Source organism: Neospora caninum, chromosome XII, assembly GCF_000208865.1.
Source record: "Neospora caninum Liverpool complete genome, chromosome XII".
Taxonomy (NCBI): Eukaryota; Apicomplexa; class Conoidasida; order Eucoccidiorida; family Sarcocystidae; genus Neospora; species Neospora caninum.
In genome coordinates this window covers 3,307,146-3,322,474 of record NC_018398.1, presented here as the reverse complement: position 1 = coordinate 3,322,474, position 15,329 = coordinate 3,307,146, and the positions used below count along the sequence as shown (strand labels likewise).

At 49.6% G+C, this 15,329-nt stretch overlaps 2 protein-coding genes across 2 annotated transcripts; one reads left to right on the top strand and one right to left on the bottom strand.

Annotated features, from left to right (window-relative positions):
* Positions 1-1,893: 1,893 nt before the first annotated feature.
* Positions 1,894-3,741, bottom strand: NCLIV_064440 (hypothetical protein; the record flags this gene model as incomplete). Its single annotated transcript, XM_003885995.1, has 3 exons — positions 1,894-2,243; positions 2,721-2,874; positions 3,679-3,741. The coding sequence occupies 3 exons, from the start codon at positions 3,739-3,741 to the stop codon at positions 1,894-1,896; spliced, it is 567 nt and encodes a 188-aa protein (XP_003886044.1).
* Positions 3,742-6,627: 2,886 nt separating this feature from the next.
* On the top strand, positions 6,628-14,000 carry NCLIV_064430 (putative subtilase family serine protease; the record flags this gene model as incomplete). The annotated part of the gene is made up of 8 exons (XM_003885994.1): positions 6,628-6,662; positions 7,299-7,413; positions 8,109-8,576; positions 10,848-11,092; positions 11,781-11,891; positions 12,403-12,584; positions 13,260-13,439; positions 13,777-14,000. 8 exons carry the CDS (start codon positions 6,628-6,630, stop codon positions 13,998-14,000), a joined length of 1,560 nt encoding a protein of 519 aa, XP_003886043.1.
* Between the last annotated feature and the right edge of the window lie 1,329 nt (positions 14,001-15,329).

Below are 15,329 nucleotides of genomic sequence, written 5' to 3'. Positions count from 1 at the left end.
AACAATTGGTGCGGTGGTATTGTTTCAAGATGAAACCACTAACTGTGTGCCTTTTTCCTCAGGTGGGGACAGAACCAAGAATCAGCCACCCCCACGGGCACTTTGAATTCGATCATGATGCTTGACAATCGTAATTTGAGGTCGCTCGCCTCCTCAGAAGGAAGGGTATCTGGGCTTTTGACTACCTTTTCTAAGCGCCATTCTCCTCAGCTGCCCAGTTTCGGCTCATTTATCCCGTGCGCAGTACCACATGTAACTGCAATCACTGTAATCCAGGTTCAGACATGAATAACATCATATGGGACGTGGACAATTGGACAGTTGGTGGGAAAAACCAGCGAAAGGTCTGCAACGCAAGAAGCGTATAGAAAATTATATAGCTACTGACTGTACTCTGCAAGGAAGGAGAAGGTTCTGCCGGAGGCGCAGGGCTGAAGGGCACGAAAGTTTAACAGACAATAGGAAAATAAAGGGTAAGAATTTTCATGCGAAGCATTTTTGTGAGCGTAAGCTTTTATGAAACGCCGGCTGCCTCGAACGAGAAAAAAGTGATGTTTGTTACCCATGGATAGTTTTTCCAAACGTATATGCCTTTCAAAACAATAGCAGTCGATGTAGAAACCTCTCACTTTGCTGGTCCCCATTCACATAGACATACCAGTTTGTTTTCTATTCTGTGTTAAAGGAAGCACTTTGCAGAGCTACTGTTAGGGATTCAGTTCACTGGTAGATTGGTGGGTTGTCTTTGTTTACCAGATCCAAGTTCTATTGTGCTTGTCATAACCGTCATTAGTGCATTAAGTATAGTGGTGTCCAGCGTATATTTGAAAAACCATCAATTTTTCGCGTATTTCAGCTGAAGGAATGTCCTGACCGTCTCTTCGAATGCCGACAGTCATTTCTTCTCAATTAGTCACCTCATTCCCTCTAATCAGGTGGCACTGACGTGCCAAGTACAGCCACTTCGGTTCATACGGGGCTTTGTTGAGGTGGAGAGCCTGTCCTCCAGAAGAACGGTACATACTTACAAAAAAACGATTGAAAGCCATTAGAGGCCGGGAGGAACTAAGTGCAAAGGTGTCCATAACCCACCAAAAAAGTAGGCTGTTTGGTGGAACAAAGAGTGAGTGGCTGCGGGCCAGTGGCCCTCGGAAAGGCGCATGTATCCTGTATACCTCCAGGTGACAAAACAACCCGCCTCATTCGTGCATCTCCCCATAGCTGGTTGTATAACTACGTACCAGTTTGTATAGTCGGCCTGTGTTTCTACATAGGATGCATCGTGAGGGCTCCGTTTCTAATAGCTACTTTGTGAATTAATCACGCTGAGTCAGTCAGAATGGTCAACACCAAGTACGTCTCATCTTTAACCTTCCTGTATGTAGCCACCAGGTTTGAGACTGTCGCCTGCATCCATTTAGATTAGCTGAACAAGTTTCATCCAATGGTGTCCCGAGGCCAGTGTATTCCAGCCAGCCCACTGCCTACAGTCTATCCACTGTCCGTAACCAACTGGTAGGCTTTCACGTTCGACTCTCCCCTGTGTTGGTGTTACGCGAGTTGTGGAAAGTGGGCGGGACAACAGAATTCCGCTGTTCCTGGTTTTTGACAGAATTTGGACGCAGTGTTCCACTGGGTCCGACTGTGACATTGTTTCCCCAAAGAAACGCCTAATTCGTTCGGGCAACGCCCCGTATCAGGCACGTGGATTTTCTGTTCAACGATTGAGGGATGGTTTTCGTTTCTGGACTGCGACGACGGCACCGCGTCCCCTCCCCGTCCTTCGACAGTCAAAACATAAACATGCCGCTCTTTCTATCCAAAACGCTTTACCTCTCCCATATTTTCCTCCTTCCGCACGATGAACGAAGTACGTATATATCAGGAGATACCTTACTCGTCGTCTCCACCCTCAGCATTGCCGCCCTTCAGAGAGCGTCTCTTTACACGGCCCGGACGACCACCTCCGAACGGAGAAGTAATCGCGTAGTCAACATGCTTTTCAGAATCAACACGGACCATGAAAGACGGGATATCTACAATGTGCTTTCCCACGCGAATGTGGCGCTGACGAATAAGAACACGAGCGTGGTGAATGGATTTCGCCAAACCAAGCTTGAAGACCTTGGTCTGAAGGCGCCTCTCCAGAAACTTGGCAACGGTGAGACCGAGGACATAATCGAGCTTCTGCTCCGACTCGCCCAACAATCCCAGACGAACCATGCGACGCAACAGAGCTGTCCCTGAATGAACACACCGCGCACGTGTTTTAAAAAAGACATGAAAAGTGTGAGTCAGCTGTGTTTTCCACTGGCATATGCGGAACCATACGAAGCGCGTGGTGTGTTTATCCCCACGGATATGGCAACCACGTAAAAACAGGGTTCTTCAACATACCAAGGCGAAAAGGAGTCGCCTTACCTCTTTTAGAGGGCATCTCAATGAAAATGGATCGGAGACCATGTGCTTCGACTGGTTTCAATCCTCCTTTCAAAACAACCCTCCCTCGACTTGACGTAACACAGATGCGACATCGGCAACAGGGCCTGCTGCAACAATCGACGTCGCGCATATTTGGGTACACAACGATTCTGAAGGCATTAACCCCTCGCTATGCAGAACTCCCCACCAGATGCGGAAAATCTCGGCTTCCACAAAAACTAATGAAAAAAAGACGTATTTTTTCTACGTCGAGGCGGCATTAGCACTTGCAAGCGTACCTTGGAAAAGTCTGCGGGGATCCTTCTCTTCCAGAGTGAGCAACTCTCTGGCTGCAGAACGAATCTTAGCAAGGGCGTACTGCACGCGCCACACCTCTCGCTTGTTCTTCAGACCGTACTCGCCCAGGAGCTTCATTTCCTGGTCCAAGCGTTCCTGGTAAGTGAGAGACCGCAGTCGCAGAACACAGAGCCGCACAGAATGAAACCCTTGCACTGGCAGCGCGGCAACTTCCAGCACATGAGATTAGCCCTTTGAAAAGGTAGCACACACGGAAAGAAAATACCACCTTACAAAGAGACACAGGCGAAATCTTCCGGCCTGCCACCTGTTTCTGCCAGTATGTGGCAAAACACCGTACATGGAGCGCAACGGCAGATACATGCGACTGTGAAAGTGTACGGGAAAACGCACGTACACCTGCAACGGAGCCGCAAACGCGCGTGGAGCCGCATAAAATTACTTTAAAGACTGGAATACTACCACAACTCGTGGAAGAACTCAGCAGAGGAAGTCTCTGGCACACGGGCCTAACCAAGCCTCCACACCCTCGCCTGTACGAATGCCTGCTACCCCCAGTATTCCACCGCCAGTTCCGAGAACACGCGTGCAAACATGGGGGGTGTAGAACTGACGAAAATGCACAAACAATCCCAAATTGTTCAGCATTTGAAGGCAGAGCTCCACACGAATTTCCAGTGATGCGCGGCGCGAAAGCACATGCAAACATTCCCATAATGCTTGGTTGACGCGAAACCGGGGGGAATGCCAAGTGCGCTTCGACGTTTGGCTTCCCGTCGAACCGTTACTCTTTGAACAGATAAATTGTAACGGAAACGCAGAATCTCGAACTTCAAATTACTTCTTGAAAGAATTCCACCCCACAGGGGCCACACAGGGGTGGCCCGGCAAAAAAAGCGAGAAACGGGGAGCCAACGTAGTCATTTTGCTAGTGTTTACCTTTTCAAAGGGACGCTTGGGACTGCGAGCAGTCTTGCTGTACGTACGGTAGGACTTCGTCATGATGCCGAGGGAGGTCCACAAAAGAGAGAAATTTGCCCCTTCTTCCCAAAATAAAGAAGTCCACACAACGCACAAGAAAATCGTTCTTGCCGCCAGCTACTATCGTAGTGGACCACTGGGTGTCTCCCATCTGCGCGCGTGTCGGTATGGTGTTCGCGACTGCATGCCGCCACCACAGAAGCTGAAATAGTCTTTGAAGGTTTCCCCCTCACTCGCCAGGTGTCCTTTTCTCCCCATCGCGAAGTGGGCCCACCTCGACTATACGACGGTCGTACCCTCTACCTACAGGGGGGAGGACTACTAGCGCAAAACGAGGTTGTGTCTCCTATTCGTTTACTTCTGAGCAAATTCGCTACCGGTGTACGAAGCGTGATAGGGCTCCGTTGCATGATAAAATGCTTTTAGTGACTCTCTACAAGGTGTGGAACGTTTGTATCTTTTAGGTGTAGGAGGTTGTGCGAGAACGTAGAAGCTGTACCGCGAATGGTTTTTCTATTTCCACCGTCAGATAATCCGCTGCGAGGAAATTCGTGGGCCTGACAGGGAGAATCGTGGACTCATCACCCTTCAGGTTTTTTTTTGCTTACCTATTAGTCTCACATTCTTTTCTCCGCAGGTGTGAGCGCTTCAAAGCTGAGAGAGTTGCCACTGCAGTTGTAGGCGTTTTGCTTCTGTGATGTGTGGAGCCGTGCTCACAGAAGTTAGCTAGTCGATTGCATCACAACACTCTCGTCATGTCCATCGGTGAGGTCACGCCTAAACCAGTAGAAAGTTAGAAAAGGCAAAGTGACGCCACTGTTAGTGGTGTACTGAGGCTTGGTGACACGCCAGAAGTACAAACATAAATGTATTGGCGACTGTTTCGGAAACTCCAGGCGCTACTTCGTATCGAAGCCCTCTACGAACCTTGTTTGTGGAAAAGGTGTGCCGTTACAGAACATGGATTTACGTGAAACACCCATACCGGGACAATGGGCTTGTCGGGAAGGGAAGGGCAGCTATGTGCGCATCCCTGTCGAGGGGAACTCTTTCACGTAGGTCTAGCAAGGGCAGTTGGTTTGGTGTCTACGCGCGGGTGCAATGGCGAATACGCTTTCTCGAGCTCTGCGAATTCGCATCAAGTCGACGGGAAAGTAAACGGGAGCAAGACGTGGATCGCAAAAATTGAGGGAAACCCCGACCCCGTCGAAACGATGCCAGAAATTATCCTGTACCAGGATTCTTCAAAGTGGGCATGCATACGGCAGGTATCCGTGCAGCAGCTGCGATGCTGATCAGGAGGGGCATCCCTTTGGAAAAAAGATGAACCATGAGGAGACGATGTTTCTCCAAACGCGTGCAACGACAGAGTGCCCCACCATCCCTTTGACGGGAACTTCCTGTAATGTTTCGCCGTGTATATCGTTAGGTGGGGTTCACGTTAGATGCAGCTGTCCACAGCACAGAGAGAGGCGAAAGAATGTGGTAAAAGATAAGCGAGCCTGGCGTCACAATCCATTTGGAGCCGTCGAACACGCTGCAAAGTCTTGGCTGGAGTCACCTGCTTTTGTCAGAAAGAGCGACCTTTTTATTACGATTACTCCGGGTCCACAAAGTTTTCGAGCTCTTGTTGCACGTGACCTTTTCCACGCAGACTCTCCGGCTGTGTGTTCACATCCCTCTTCCTCGTCTTTTTTGAACGGTTAGGTAGAACCTGGGTCGGAAGACTAGTTTCCTCCGTTTTGCGAAATGGGAGTTCAAGAAATGCAGAACGTGGTTATACTCGGAGGGATAATCGTGCTACAGGAAAAGTCGAGCCTTGGTTTGTAAAAAAGGAATGGAATCGAACCTGGGGGAACTATGGAAGCATCCCATGCAGATGCTTGCCACATTTCTGTACCCATGTCATTTTGCATAGGGGGTGCGCATATGCCAGCCAAGGCAGACAGGCTAATGCGAAAACGATCTGGCATTTCTTGTGCAGTGCACTCTACCTTTTTATTGATCGGACATGGAGTCGGGCGTTGCCAGACAACCTTTCGCCACGCAGACTACAGTCATGCCAGGGGACAACATTGAGAACATTGTGTGCCGGTGAACACCTGGCTGACTCAGTGGAACTGGAATGTTGGAGATATATATAAATATATATGGGACACGGACTTTCTAAGGTGCCTGACATTGCAACTGTTGAACAACAGGCTGCTGTGTGAAGGCCCCAGTTTTCGTGCTGGTTCCCAAAAACAAACTTCCAACGAACCCAACTCACAGTACTGCTGAAACCAAATCACCCCTTCGTACAAAGCTGTGGTGTTATTCTGCAACGCAGAAAGCAAGTGTCAAAGGATATCTACTGACCTCGTGGCTTTAGAATTGAAGCGTCTGATTAGGTCTAGGTCACCTTCGGTATTAGCCGTATACGTCCTCGGAGTTTAAGGCTTCGTGGTTGTGGAGCTTTCTCCTGTGGTTTCCTACAATTAACTCCCTTGTGCCCGCCTCGATAAAGAGACACGAACGTTTCACGTTGCAAGGCACGCTATCGAACCGCTTTTCGACCACGAGTGAGCGAAAAAGTTGTCACCATCTAACTGTACCTGGTGTTCCTTCTTTATGCGACTCTATTCGTGCACCTCGACGACTATTTGGCTGTCGTTCCTTCTGTGGCCAGTGACCCTGCAGTTGGTGATATAATACCGCGTAAGCCAGTAGGCCTGTGCAGCGAATTTTTTTTTTCTGTGTCGAGGGGGAAGACGGCAGTGCTTGCTTATTGCCTGCAGGGAACGGGAGAGCGAGGAAACGTGCAAAACGATTAAGGCCAAAACCAGAACCGACTGGACGGCGAGTGTACCGCCCCGGCCCTGTTAGAAGCGTCTCTGTCGCTCTCAAATTGGGGGCACGCGCCGCGCAATGTTTTTCACCTGGGTTGGTGCTCGGAAGTCTGAGTGAGAACGGCCTTGTGGGGCGAGAACAGGAAAGTTAGTGATGACGCTTTCGTGCTAGAAAGGAGACGTCTTACGGGGATGGGCTTAGGCAGCTGAGTGCTCTTTTTTGGGAGAAGAAAACCGTTTCTGCGAACCTAAGTAACTGGTTCTCCTGCCCACTGCCTCGTCCTTGAATGATATGCATACGTATCAAAAGCGCAGGAACAGCTGGTATAAAAATATCTGTGCATTGCCGTGTGATTTCATTCCCTCTCCCCCCTGAGACTGGCCTCCGGGCCCCGCCTCGCGAAGTTGCTTACTAGTCTCGGCGGACTCATCGGGGGACCCAACGTTCTTTGCGCCACCCGACCCCGATTCCTCTTGCGTTCATCGGCTGCCGCACTATGCCAAGATGTATTCATGGCTTTCCCCCGTTTGTTTGTTCCTTTTTATATATCTGTACTGTGACCGGGTCGTAGGATGTGCTGCTGAAAGTGAAGAGCAGCGCGATGGAAGCCACGCAACCCACGACGTCTCAGGAATTTTCCAGGAGAGGAGGAGGGCAGAACAAGAAAAAGGGAAGCCACGTGAACATTTGAAACGGGTATTGTGTAAAAAGTATTACACGGTCGTCTTGGGTATGCATCCCTCATTCAGTGTAGACAAGCTGGACTGTGAGCGCCGACCTGGTCCAGAAGAAGAACGCATCATCGAGAGCGCTGGAGAACTCAAGCCTATGGATCCCGCACAAGCTCGACAGGATCGCATCGAGGTACCGTTGGTCTTCGCTTGCTTCCTGTATATTAGCACAATCAACAAACTGCAAAAATAAAATCTAATTCGCCTGTAAACGCAATGACCAAGTTCGATGGCAGTGAAAGATGAACTCTCACCAGTGTCGTGGTGCTTCAACAAGTTGATAGAACGCTCTCACATCAAGCAGCAGCACTGCTGTTTGATAAATACTCCAGGTGCGGCAAGTTAGAAAACACTTGGAGCGGCCGGGTTGCACAGCAGTACCCAGAACCAGAAAGTTGGAGTTTAGTAGGTCTCTCTTCGTTGCCTGGGCAAGTATGTCTGGAATTTGTTTACACACAAAAGAATCGGGGCCGCATAAGACAAGCTGAAAACAACACAACGCAGTACAAATAGGCCTTCTGAGGTGATGAATTTCTCTTGCAACGATCTGCCGCGTCCTAGAAACTGTTCATTACGCTTTATTCTGTCGCTCGGAAGGTGTTCTATGGCCTGAAAGGGACGCCTGCCAAGAACTTAGGCCCCGAACAGAATGCCCGTTCGAGGAACCAACCTTCGAGAAACTGGGAGCATACGATTGCTGTGTGGGATCACTAGGATGAAGAACCGCATAACTTGGTTTGCAGCAGCTCGCAGGATCAAATAAAATGAGAGGGTTCAATGGGGTAGTGTCTCCAAGAAGCTACAAGGGATTGGTTTGTGGACTGTCAGGCTCTAAAGAGACTACAAAAGGAAGTAGAAGCAAGCCCAACGGACCGCGTCATCGTGGAGTGGGATACGACCTGCCTTAAGGATCTTCCGTCAAGAGTGGCGGAATCCACGGCTGCTCAGGATGATGGCTCCGTTCCCGTCTTCGACGAGTACGAGCTTCACGACTCGTCGGAGCGAATCGTATTGAAGCGAGGAGTTTATCTAAGAGACAGGATCGGAGTAAAGGACAAAACCGACCCCGAAGTTCGCCAGACGCTCAGAGGACGTGAATATGCTCTGGGCATCATTGCCAGCGCTTTAGGTCTCCAAGTATGGGGTCCTGCAAGCGGGGCACCCTGCGAGGGACAGTGTAGAAAGGCGCTGCAGAGTGTCATGCTCGCGAAAGACGTACCGACGCTTGAAGCGGCACACTATTCGCGACTCGGTGTCGACGTCTTGCACCTCAAAAATCTAAGAAAGCAGAAGGAGGTAACGGCATGAGCTCACTATCTTGCACAAAACCCCCAATAGGCAGATTGATGTATGCACTGGGACAGTGTCAGGAAATCCCCCTAGCATAGATCCTCTTTTTCTCACAACCACCGCTCACAACACAACGAGTTGTTGACTTCCTGAGTGAACCACAAAGGCTGCCAAATTACAAGCTACACGTGATTCCAATACTTTTACTACTGCTACGAGTGGTCCCTCAAACAACTTCCAATCCATCTGGAATGCCGCGCGTTTCCACTTCCTTGCTTAAAAAGTGCGTTTTTGGTACTCGTTTCCTCTCTACGGAAACCCGGTGACATAGGTCCGGCAAACGGTCGACCTGCAGATACCTCTGACGTGTTCAAAGTTAGCAAGCGTGGCATTCAATGATACACAAGCTCTTTAAAGTATAGAGAGCAGTTTTGACAGTCGAAACAACTATTCGTGTTGAGGGACTCTATCCTCTACACGTGTGTTCGACGAATTCCTCAGATTTGGGGGATTACGAACGCAGCTGAAATTCCTTCGGTCATTCGGCGGTTGGCGGAAAACCGGGAGACTTGGAGCACGCCACATGGCGACAGAAATATGGCTGCCTCCGCGCGCGAGGCAACGAGTTGCATCTTAAAGATGTCTGATGACCAGAAACGCGAGGTTCAGGCCTCAGGCATCGCGAGAACTGCAATGGCGACAACAGGAGGTGGCGACCCGGATCAGTCTAGGCAATGGTATCTTCATTCTTTCCTTGGCAATTATACGCTCTGGGCTGACCTTGCGTGGCCTGAGCTGGCTGGAAGACCTGGCAAGTCGGGCGTTCTGTGGCTCTTTCCTAACGTAAAGAATCACTGGGAAAACTCCAATCTCTTCGAATCGCAATTGTACAGAGTTCCCAAACATGCCCACTCTCGACGCAGCGCTTTTAATGGGAACGCTACATGACCGTAGAAGTACTCATCGTTTAGGTGCCAGAATTCGCCTAAATACAACAATATCGGCAATATGCACGATATCCCTTGGTTACAGAAACCTTCCGCAGTATGCCTAAAGTTGCGCTGTCTGTCGTCCTCATGATTGCTATCATTCTTTCCGGGCAAAGCCAATGTGACGTAATGCAACAAGCAGAAGCCACGCCCTGAGCGTGCGCCTAAAATCTCGTCCCTTTATCCAACTCTGCTGACGGACGACGTCATTTTCGATGTGAGAGCTCCTCGGAGGCTAGATGGTGTTTCCCCCCTCATCTTCCTTTTTCCTGTCCCCCGGGTTCCCTATGAAGGACATCGAGGGTGGAATGTCAACATTAGAGCATATTGATGCCAGTCGAACGGAACTCTGTCCCTAATGGTCCAGCGTGGCTACACTTGCTTGCAAACAGATGGTGCCATCGACATTCCACGACGGCTGAATGCATGAATTAGACCTGAACCAATCCAGAGAGTCTACATTGTGTGTCTTGCCGGAAACATTCGGATCTGTACAATGGCGGTTTAATCAGGATTTTCCGTTGCTTATTGGGTGACCCAAGAAACTCCCTGTTTCTATTCGGTCTCCAATTCACATATATATAAGAAGGCGTCCAGGGTTCACCGACGGGCAGCTGGCGACACCGCCTTACAACTGAACGGCTTCTCCGGCTGTCGTCATTTTTATCCGTTGTGTCTATTCGTGTTTCATACCGCAGGAAATGCCATTGCTGATGATTTTGTTGTGGCGGTGTTGGACACTGGATGTTTCATACATCAAGACTTTATTGATGGATTCGACATTGAAAATAGCCGGTTCTGGATCAACAAAGGGGAAACCGACTGCGAAAATCGGATCGACGACGACGGGAACGGATACGTGGATGATTGCTTCGGATGGGTGAGCTAAAGTCCCAGCAAATGCGACATTTCCAGACGTAGGCATCCCGTATTCCCAGTGCACAGTTAGCTATTTGCCATTGGCTGTGTATGCGCAGCAGTCCATCTTGGAGAACGGGTCAGCGTTCACTCTTCAGCGATGCCTGAGTATACGCAGATGAATTCGACAGTGTTCGTCGAGCCTATCCGCAGGCGCCTTCGAGCTCGTCCCTGCAACAGACAGCTGAACTCAGGTGGACGAGATGTAGATTCCTCTGTTTCTGGAAGATGAGGCACCCTTGCACCTTAGCTTCAACAACACAAAGAATATCACCGCAGTCAGGAGAGCCTCCTCGTGGCTATGTGCAGCTTGAGGCGCCTGTAGCAGCAGCGTATGCCAGGCGTTAGGTTTTCCTGACGTGTTGTGCAGGACTTTGTTGGAGACCAAGCTTATCCTTTCGTTGACGACCTCGGCCACGGGACGTCCGTGACATCTGTTCTTGCAGCCCGACACGGTAACAACGCTGGCGGCAGAGGCATCATGTCGACTGGCAAGGTCATGTGCCTGCGAGTGGGTGGGCGCGACGGTATTTGGCTTTCCGACACCATTCCTGCGCTCGATTACGCTTTGAGAATGGGTGCCAAGGTGTCCAACCATTCGTACGGTGGGAAAGGGTACGTCACCGTTGCCACTTCATACTGCGTTTACATACGATTTCCGCATAAAGACGCCGGTGCATTTCGAGTCTGGAGATGGTGTACTCTCTGACCACCCTGAAGTTGTCTGACATTCAGTAAGGGAGCTCTTCTGATTAGAGCGGAGTCCCGAAATCGTGAGAACCCAAATGGCAACAGCTGCGCTTATCGTGGAATCCCCTCCACAGCAACAAACGTTGTGCTTTCGTTACCAAACAATGGTACATACGTGCCATAGTCTGTCCGGCACCCCTTCTCTGACACTAGATATCAACACCCGGAACTACGAAATCGAAGCTCGAAATATGTAAAAGTCACTTCGCATGCAACGACAGACTTGCACGAATGCATTGCTAGGGGTTGATCTATTGATGGGCTCAGCAACAGCACTGAGATACAGTGAACGTCCCAGTAGTAAATATGTACATGGCAGGAAGCATCCTTTTGTCAGTAGAACATCACGGTAGAATCACGTTCACTCGGCGGCTAGTAAGACTGGATGAAGTTACAGCGTTCCGAGGGTCAGATTGGATAAACCGGTTATCTAAGGGGCGGCGACCCCCGCCACGGCAAAACAGGGTTAGGGTAGCACATCTCTGCCCAAAAGCGTTAGACTGTCCAGCCCATAAACTCGCAACTGCGTTATCGCTCACGTGTTGATGTTCAGGTTCGACCAAGCGGAATTCACGGCTTTTCGACGAGCATCTGAAGCTGACCACTTAGCTGTTACGGCAGCTGGTAACAGTGGCTGCGACGTCGACAGCGATGACACCTGCCTGTACGCCTGTAGCCCCTGTTGCAGCAAGATACTACGCCAGGGATAAGAATTTTCGGACATTTATTTGCGAGGCCGGAAAGGAATGAAGCCGTTGGCCTTGTGCCCAGAATTTACACCCGTTTGCCACACCTGTGGAGAACAAGGATTAATGCTGCCTCAGGTCGCGGATGATGTTGACCGTGGTTCTCGTGATGAAAAAAATCCGAGCCACCGTATAATGGCGGCTATGAGGAGTGTATCAACGGTTCTGGACCTCATTGGAAAGGAGAATACGTACACAGAAAACCTAATGCTTTGATGTCTCACTTCGCCCGTAGTGCGCGGTAACACTTCTGGAGTAGTGACTCAAGGAAAGACTTCCTGCCATGCTGTATACAGTTGACTAAATAGTATTTAGACTTCCGAAGACATCCGTGATGTAGTGGGCAAAACCCCCTGAAGGGATGCCTCCTCTGACTCTTTTTGGATGGCTTGTCTCTCTTTTGTTCTCCTGTTGGTGGGTCGCTCGCAGGTTCACTCCCGGGGCTTTCGATCTCGAGGGCATCCTGAATGTTGGAGCGAATGATGTCACCGGGCACCGGGCGACCTTTTCTAATTACGGGAAGAACGCTGTCGACGTGTTTGCTCCGGGACAAAGCATATTCGTCGGGACCAACAAAATGCCAAACCAGGTGGAAAAAACATGCAAGTATTGTAAGCTTGCAAACGGAGAAGTTCCTCTGCCACGGCCATGCTCGCGATTTCGACGGGTGACTGCTGCGGAAGCAACTACCGTTCCGGCTCAACAGGTGTTAACATATCAATTTGTAGCCGTCTTTAATCACCTTACGTGTTTCTTTCGCGAGCCGATTACCGTATCCACATTCAGAGGCTACGTCTCCCTCCTTGTTAGCGAGTGGTACGCATTTACTGAGCGCGGCAATTTGACGGTTCCCATTCGATGTTAGTCACTACCTCCATGGGTAAATAAGAGCACCAATAGAAATATCTGACAGCACACGCTGACGATCACGCCGTTGCGGGTTCTGGACTTGTCGGGACTTTCGAATGCCACTTCCCTTCCATGTAACTGCGCCAGTTTCGTCCAGGGGAGTATACTGAAACCAGCTAACTAGCTCCACACTGAACATTTCATATATATATCTATGCATATGTGTAAAAGCTTCACTTCATACAGTACAGGTGTAGATATGTGGTCATATACATAAATATGAGTCCAAAGCATCTATATGGATCCGAGAAGAGCTTAGTTGATACGTTCGCACTCCCATGCTCATGTACGTACAAGTATAGATGCATGGAACCCAAGTCCCAAAGATGAAAGGTGGTCACGGACGGTACTTTCTTTTGATTTCTTAAACCTCGCAGGCTACGAGTTTATAGACGGCACATCTTTCGCCGCGCCGATGGTGTCCGGGATGGCAGCTGCTCTATGGACGCATTTTGAGATAACACAACCAGTCGGCTGGGTCCAGAATACCAAAAAGAAAAGTATGCGGGTCAAGGAGGCAATTATGTATTCGGTGACTGGCTCGCAAGGCGTTGCAGGTACTTTCGGCACCGTGATACACAGTGAATAACTGTCGGCAACAGACTCACCATTTCCTGGCCTTATGAGCCGACAAGGGTCCGAATAAATAGATAGCTACATCAGCACTCGCCTTGACTGGTGAGGTGTGATAAGGGCTAAACTGAGCCACTTTCTCAGTTCCCCGCTCAAGGAGGGCAGCTGTGTAAGCGCATCTCACGCTGTGCGTTTCCGACGCAGCTACGTGTTTTGGTAAGTGCAGTCAGCTGGAAGGTCTTATCCCCTTATATGAAAGCTTCTTTCCTGATGCATAGGACCGTTTAATCTCGAGCCTGTGGTGTGCGGATGTTCTGGCAGGTGCTGGAAGAGTAAACGGCGTCGTCAATTTTTACAAAGCTCTCCACTATTACGACACAGTCCCCCCTGCCTACAAAGCGGAGTTTCCGGACCCAAATGGCGGCTATCAAGCTCAGGGAAGCGTCTCCCACAAGCTTTCCACCTCATGGAGTTCCTCCTTAGGCCTTCTGTTCGTTTTATTGGCACCTCTGGCCCAACACGCCTGGTTTCTGACGTCCCATTGAACTCAGTACTTAGAGGAAGAAACTAAGGAACTTGGTGTTACTCCGTCCACCGATTCGATTCTGATGATCGAAGGAATGCATGAATGACCGAAGCTGCTGCTGAACGACTTGAAACCGTCAAGTGCTGAGGTCTTGTATTCGATGGTCATCGCCTGTCCCCAGAAGAGGTTATCTCCGTGTCGAGGAACGAGGCGAAGTTAGGGTGGCGTAGCTTGGTTCGTATGCATCAGCAATACCTTCATGATCAAGATTTAGCTTCCTTCCTAATTGTCCCATAACTATTCTAGGCTCAATTGAAAAAAAGACAGCGTTCTGAGGAGTACATTCATGTTACACGTACGTAAACTTCACTTGCTCGCACTGTCGGTGCGGAGTACCTGTAGGGTACACTGAGAAAGCGGCTGATCTTTAACGTGAGCACATTGATCCATTCAATCCCTCAGTCGAGTGTGGGTGTACAGAAAAGTGCGTACGTCGAAGTGCACGCCAAGCCAGTTCTAAAATTAGCTTAAGGGAACCCTTGAGTGGTATTTCGTGACTCTGCCTGGTGTGTTTGCCGAGTAATATTACTGAGACGGGACGAGAGGCTCTAAAGCTAGCCCAGATTGCTGTATACACAGAATCGCTAAGTTTGCTGAGTTCACATGACCCACTATAGTGAGGGTTAAACAATGAGAGCTTGTAGAAAAATGGAGATCTTTCAAATCTACGGCGGACACCAGGACACTTACGGCACTTGAATGATGGTCTGAAAGGCGCAATAGAATACAGCAATCATAAAGAACATGGCTGTCCGAACCTCATAAACGGAGCCATATTCACTTTTGTTGTAAGGGGTTTCACAAAATGATGCAGGAAATCCCCATGGTCGTAGGGTGTGATTACACGCTTATGCTATATATCTCTCGTGGTATGAAACACATATAAGTGTGATAGTCGCGAGTTTTTGTTCATTTGTAAAACGCTGCCCTTCTCGAGTGGACTAGAAGCATCTGGGAACGAATGAACGCGCTGGCTGACTGCAGCTTCTTGCTCACGCGTTTGGCGTATTTTGTAGTCCGTTGGTACTTGTACTTAGACGTTCCACGGCAGCGTACTGGTTGACGCGACGTGTTTGTGGGGTGCTACACTGAAAATGCAATATCGAAAACAAGAACCTACAGCTCTGCAGAGCAGGGTACAATGGACTCTTAGCAAGTCAACGGGATCAAGCCGTCCCTTAAAAAATCTCTTTTAGGGCACGAATACAGTAAGGATCATTACATGCGCGCCCCTCAAGGAAACTTGCGGCTGGACTCGCAATTCGGCACGCTAAACGTTCCACGTTTT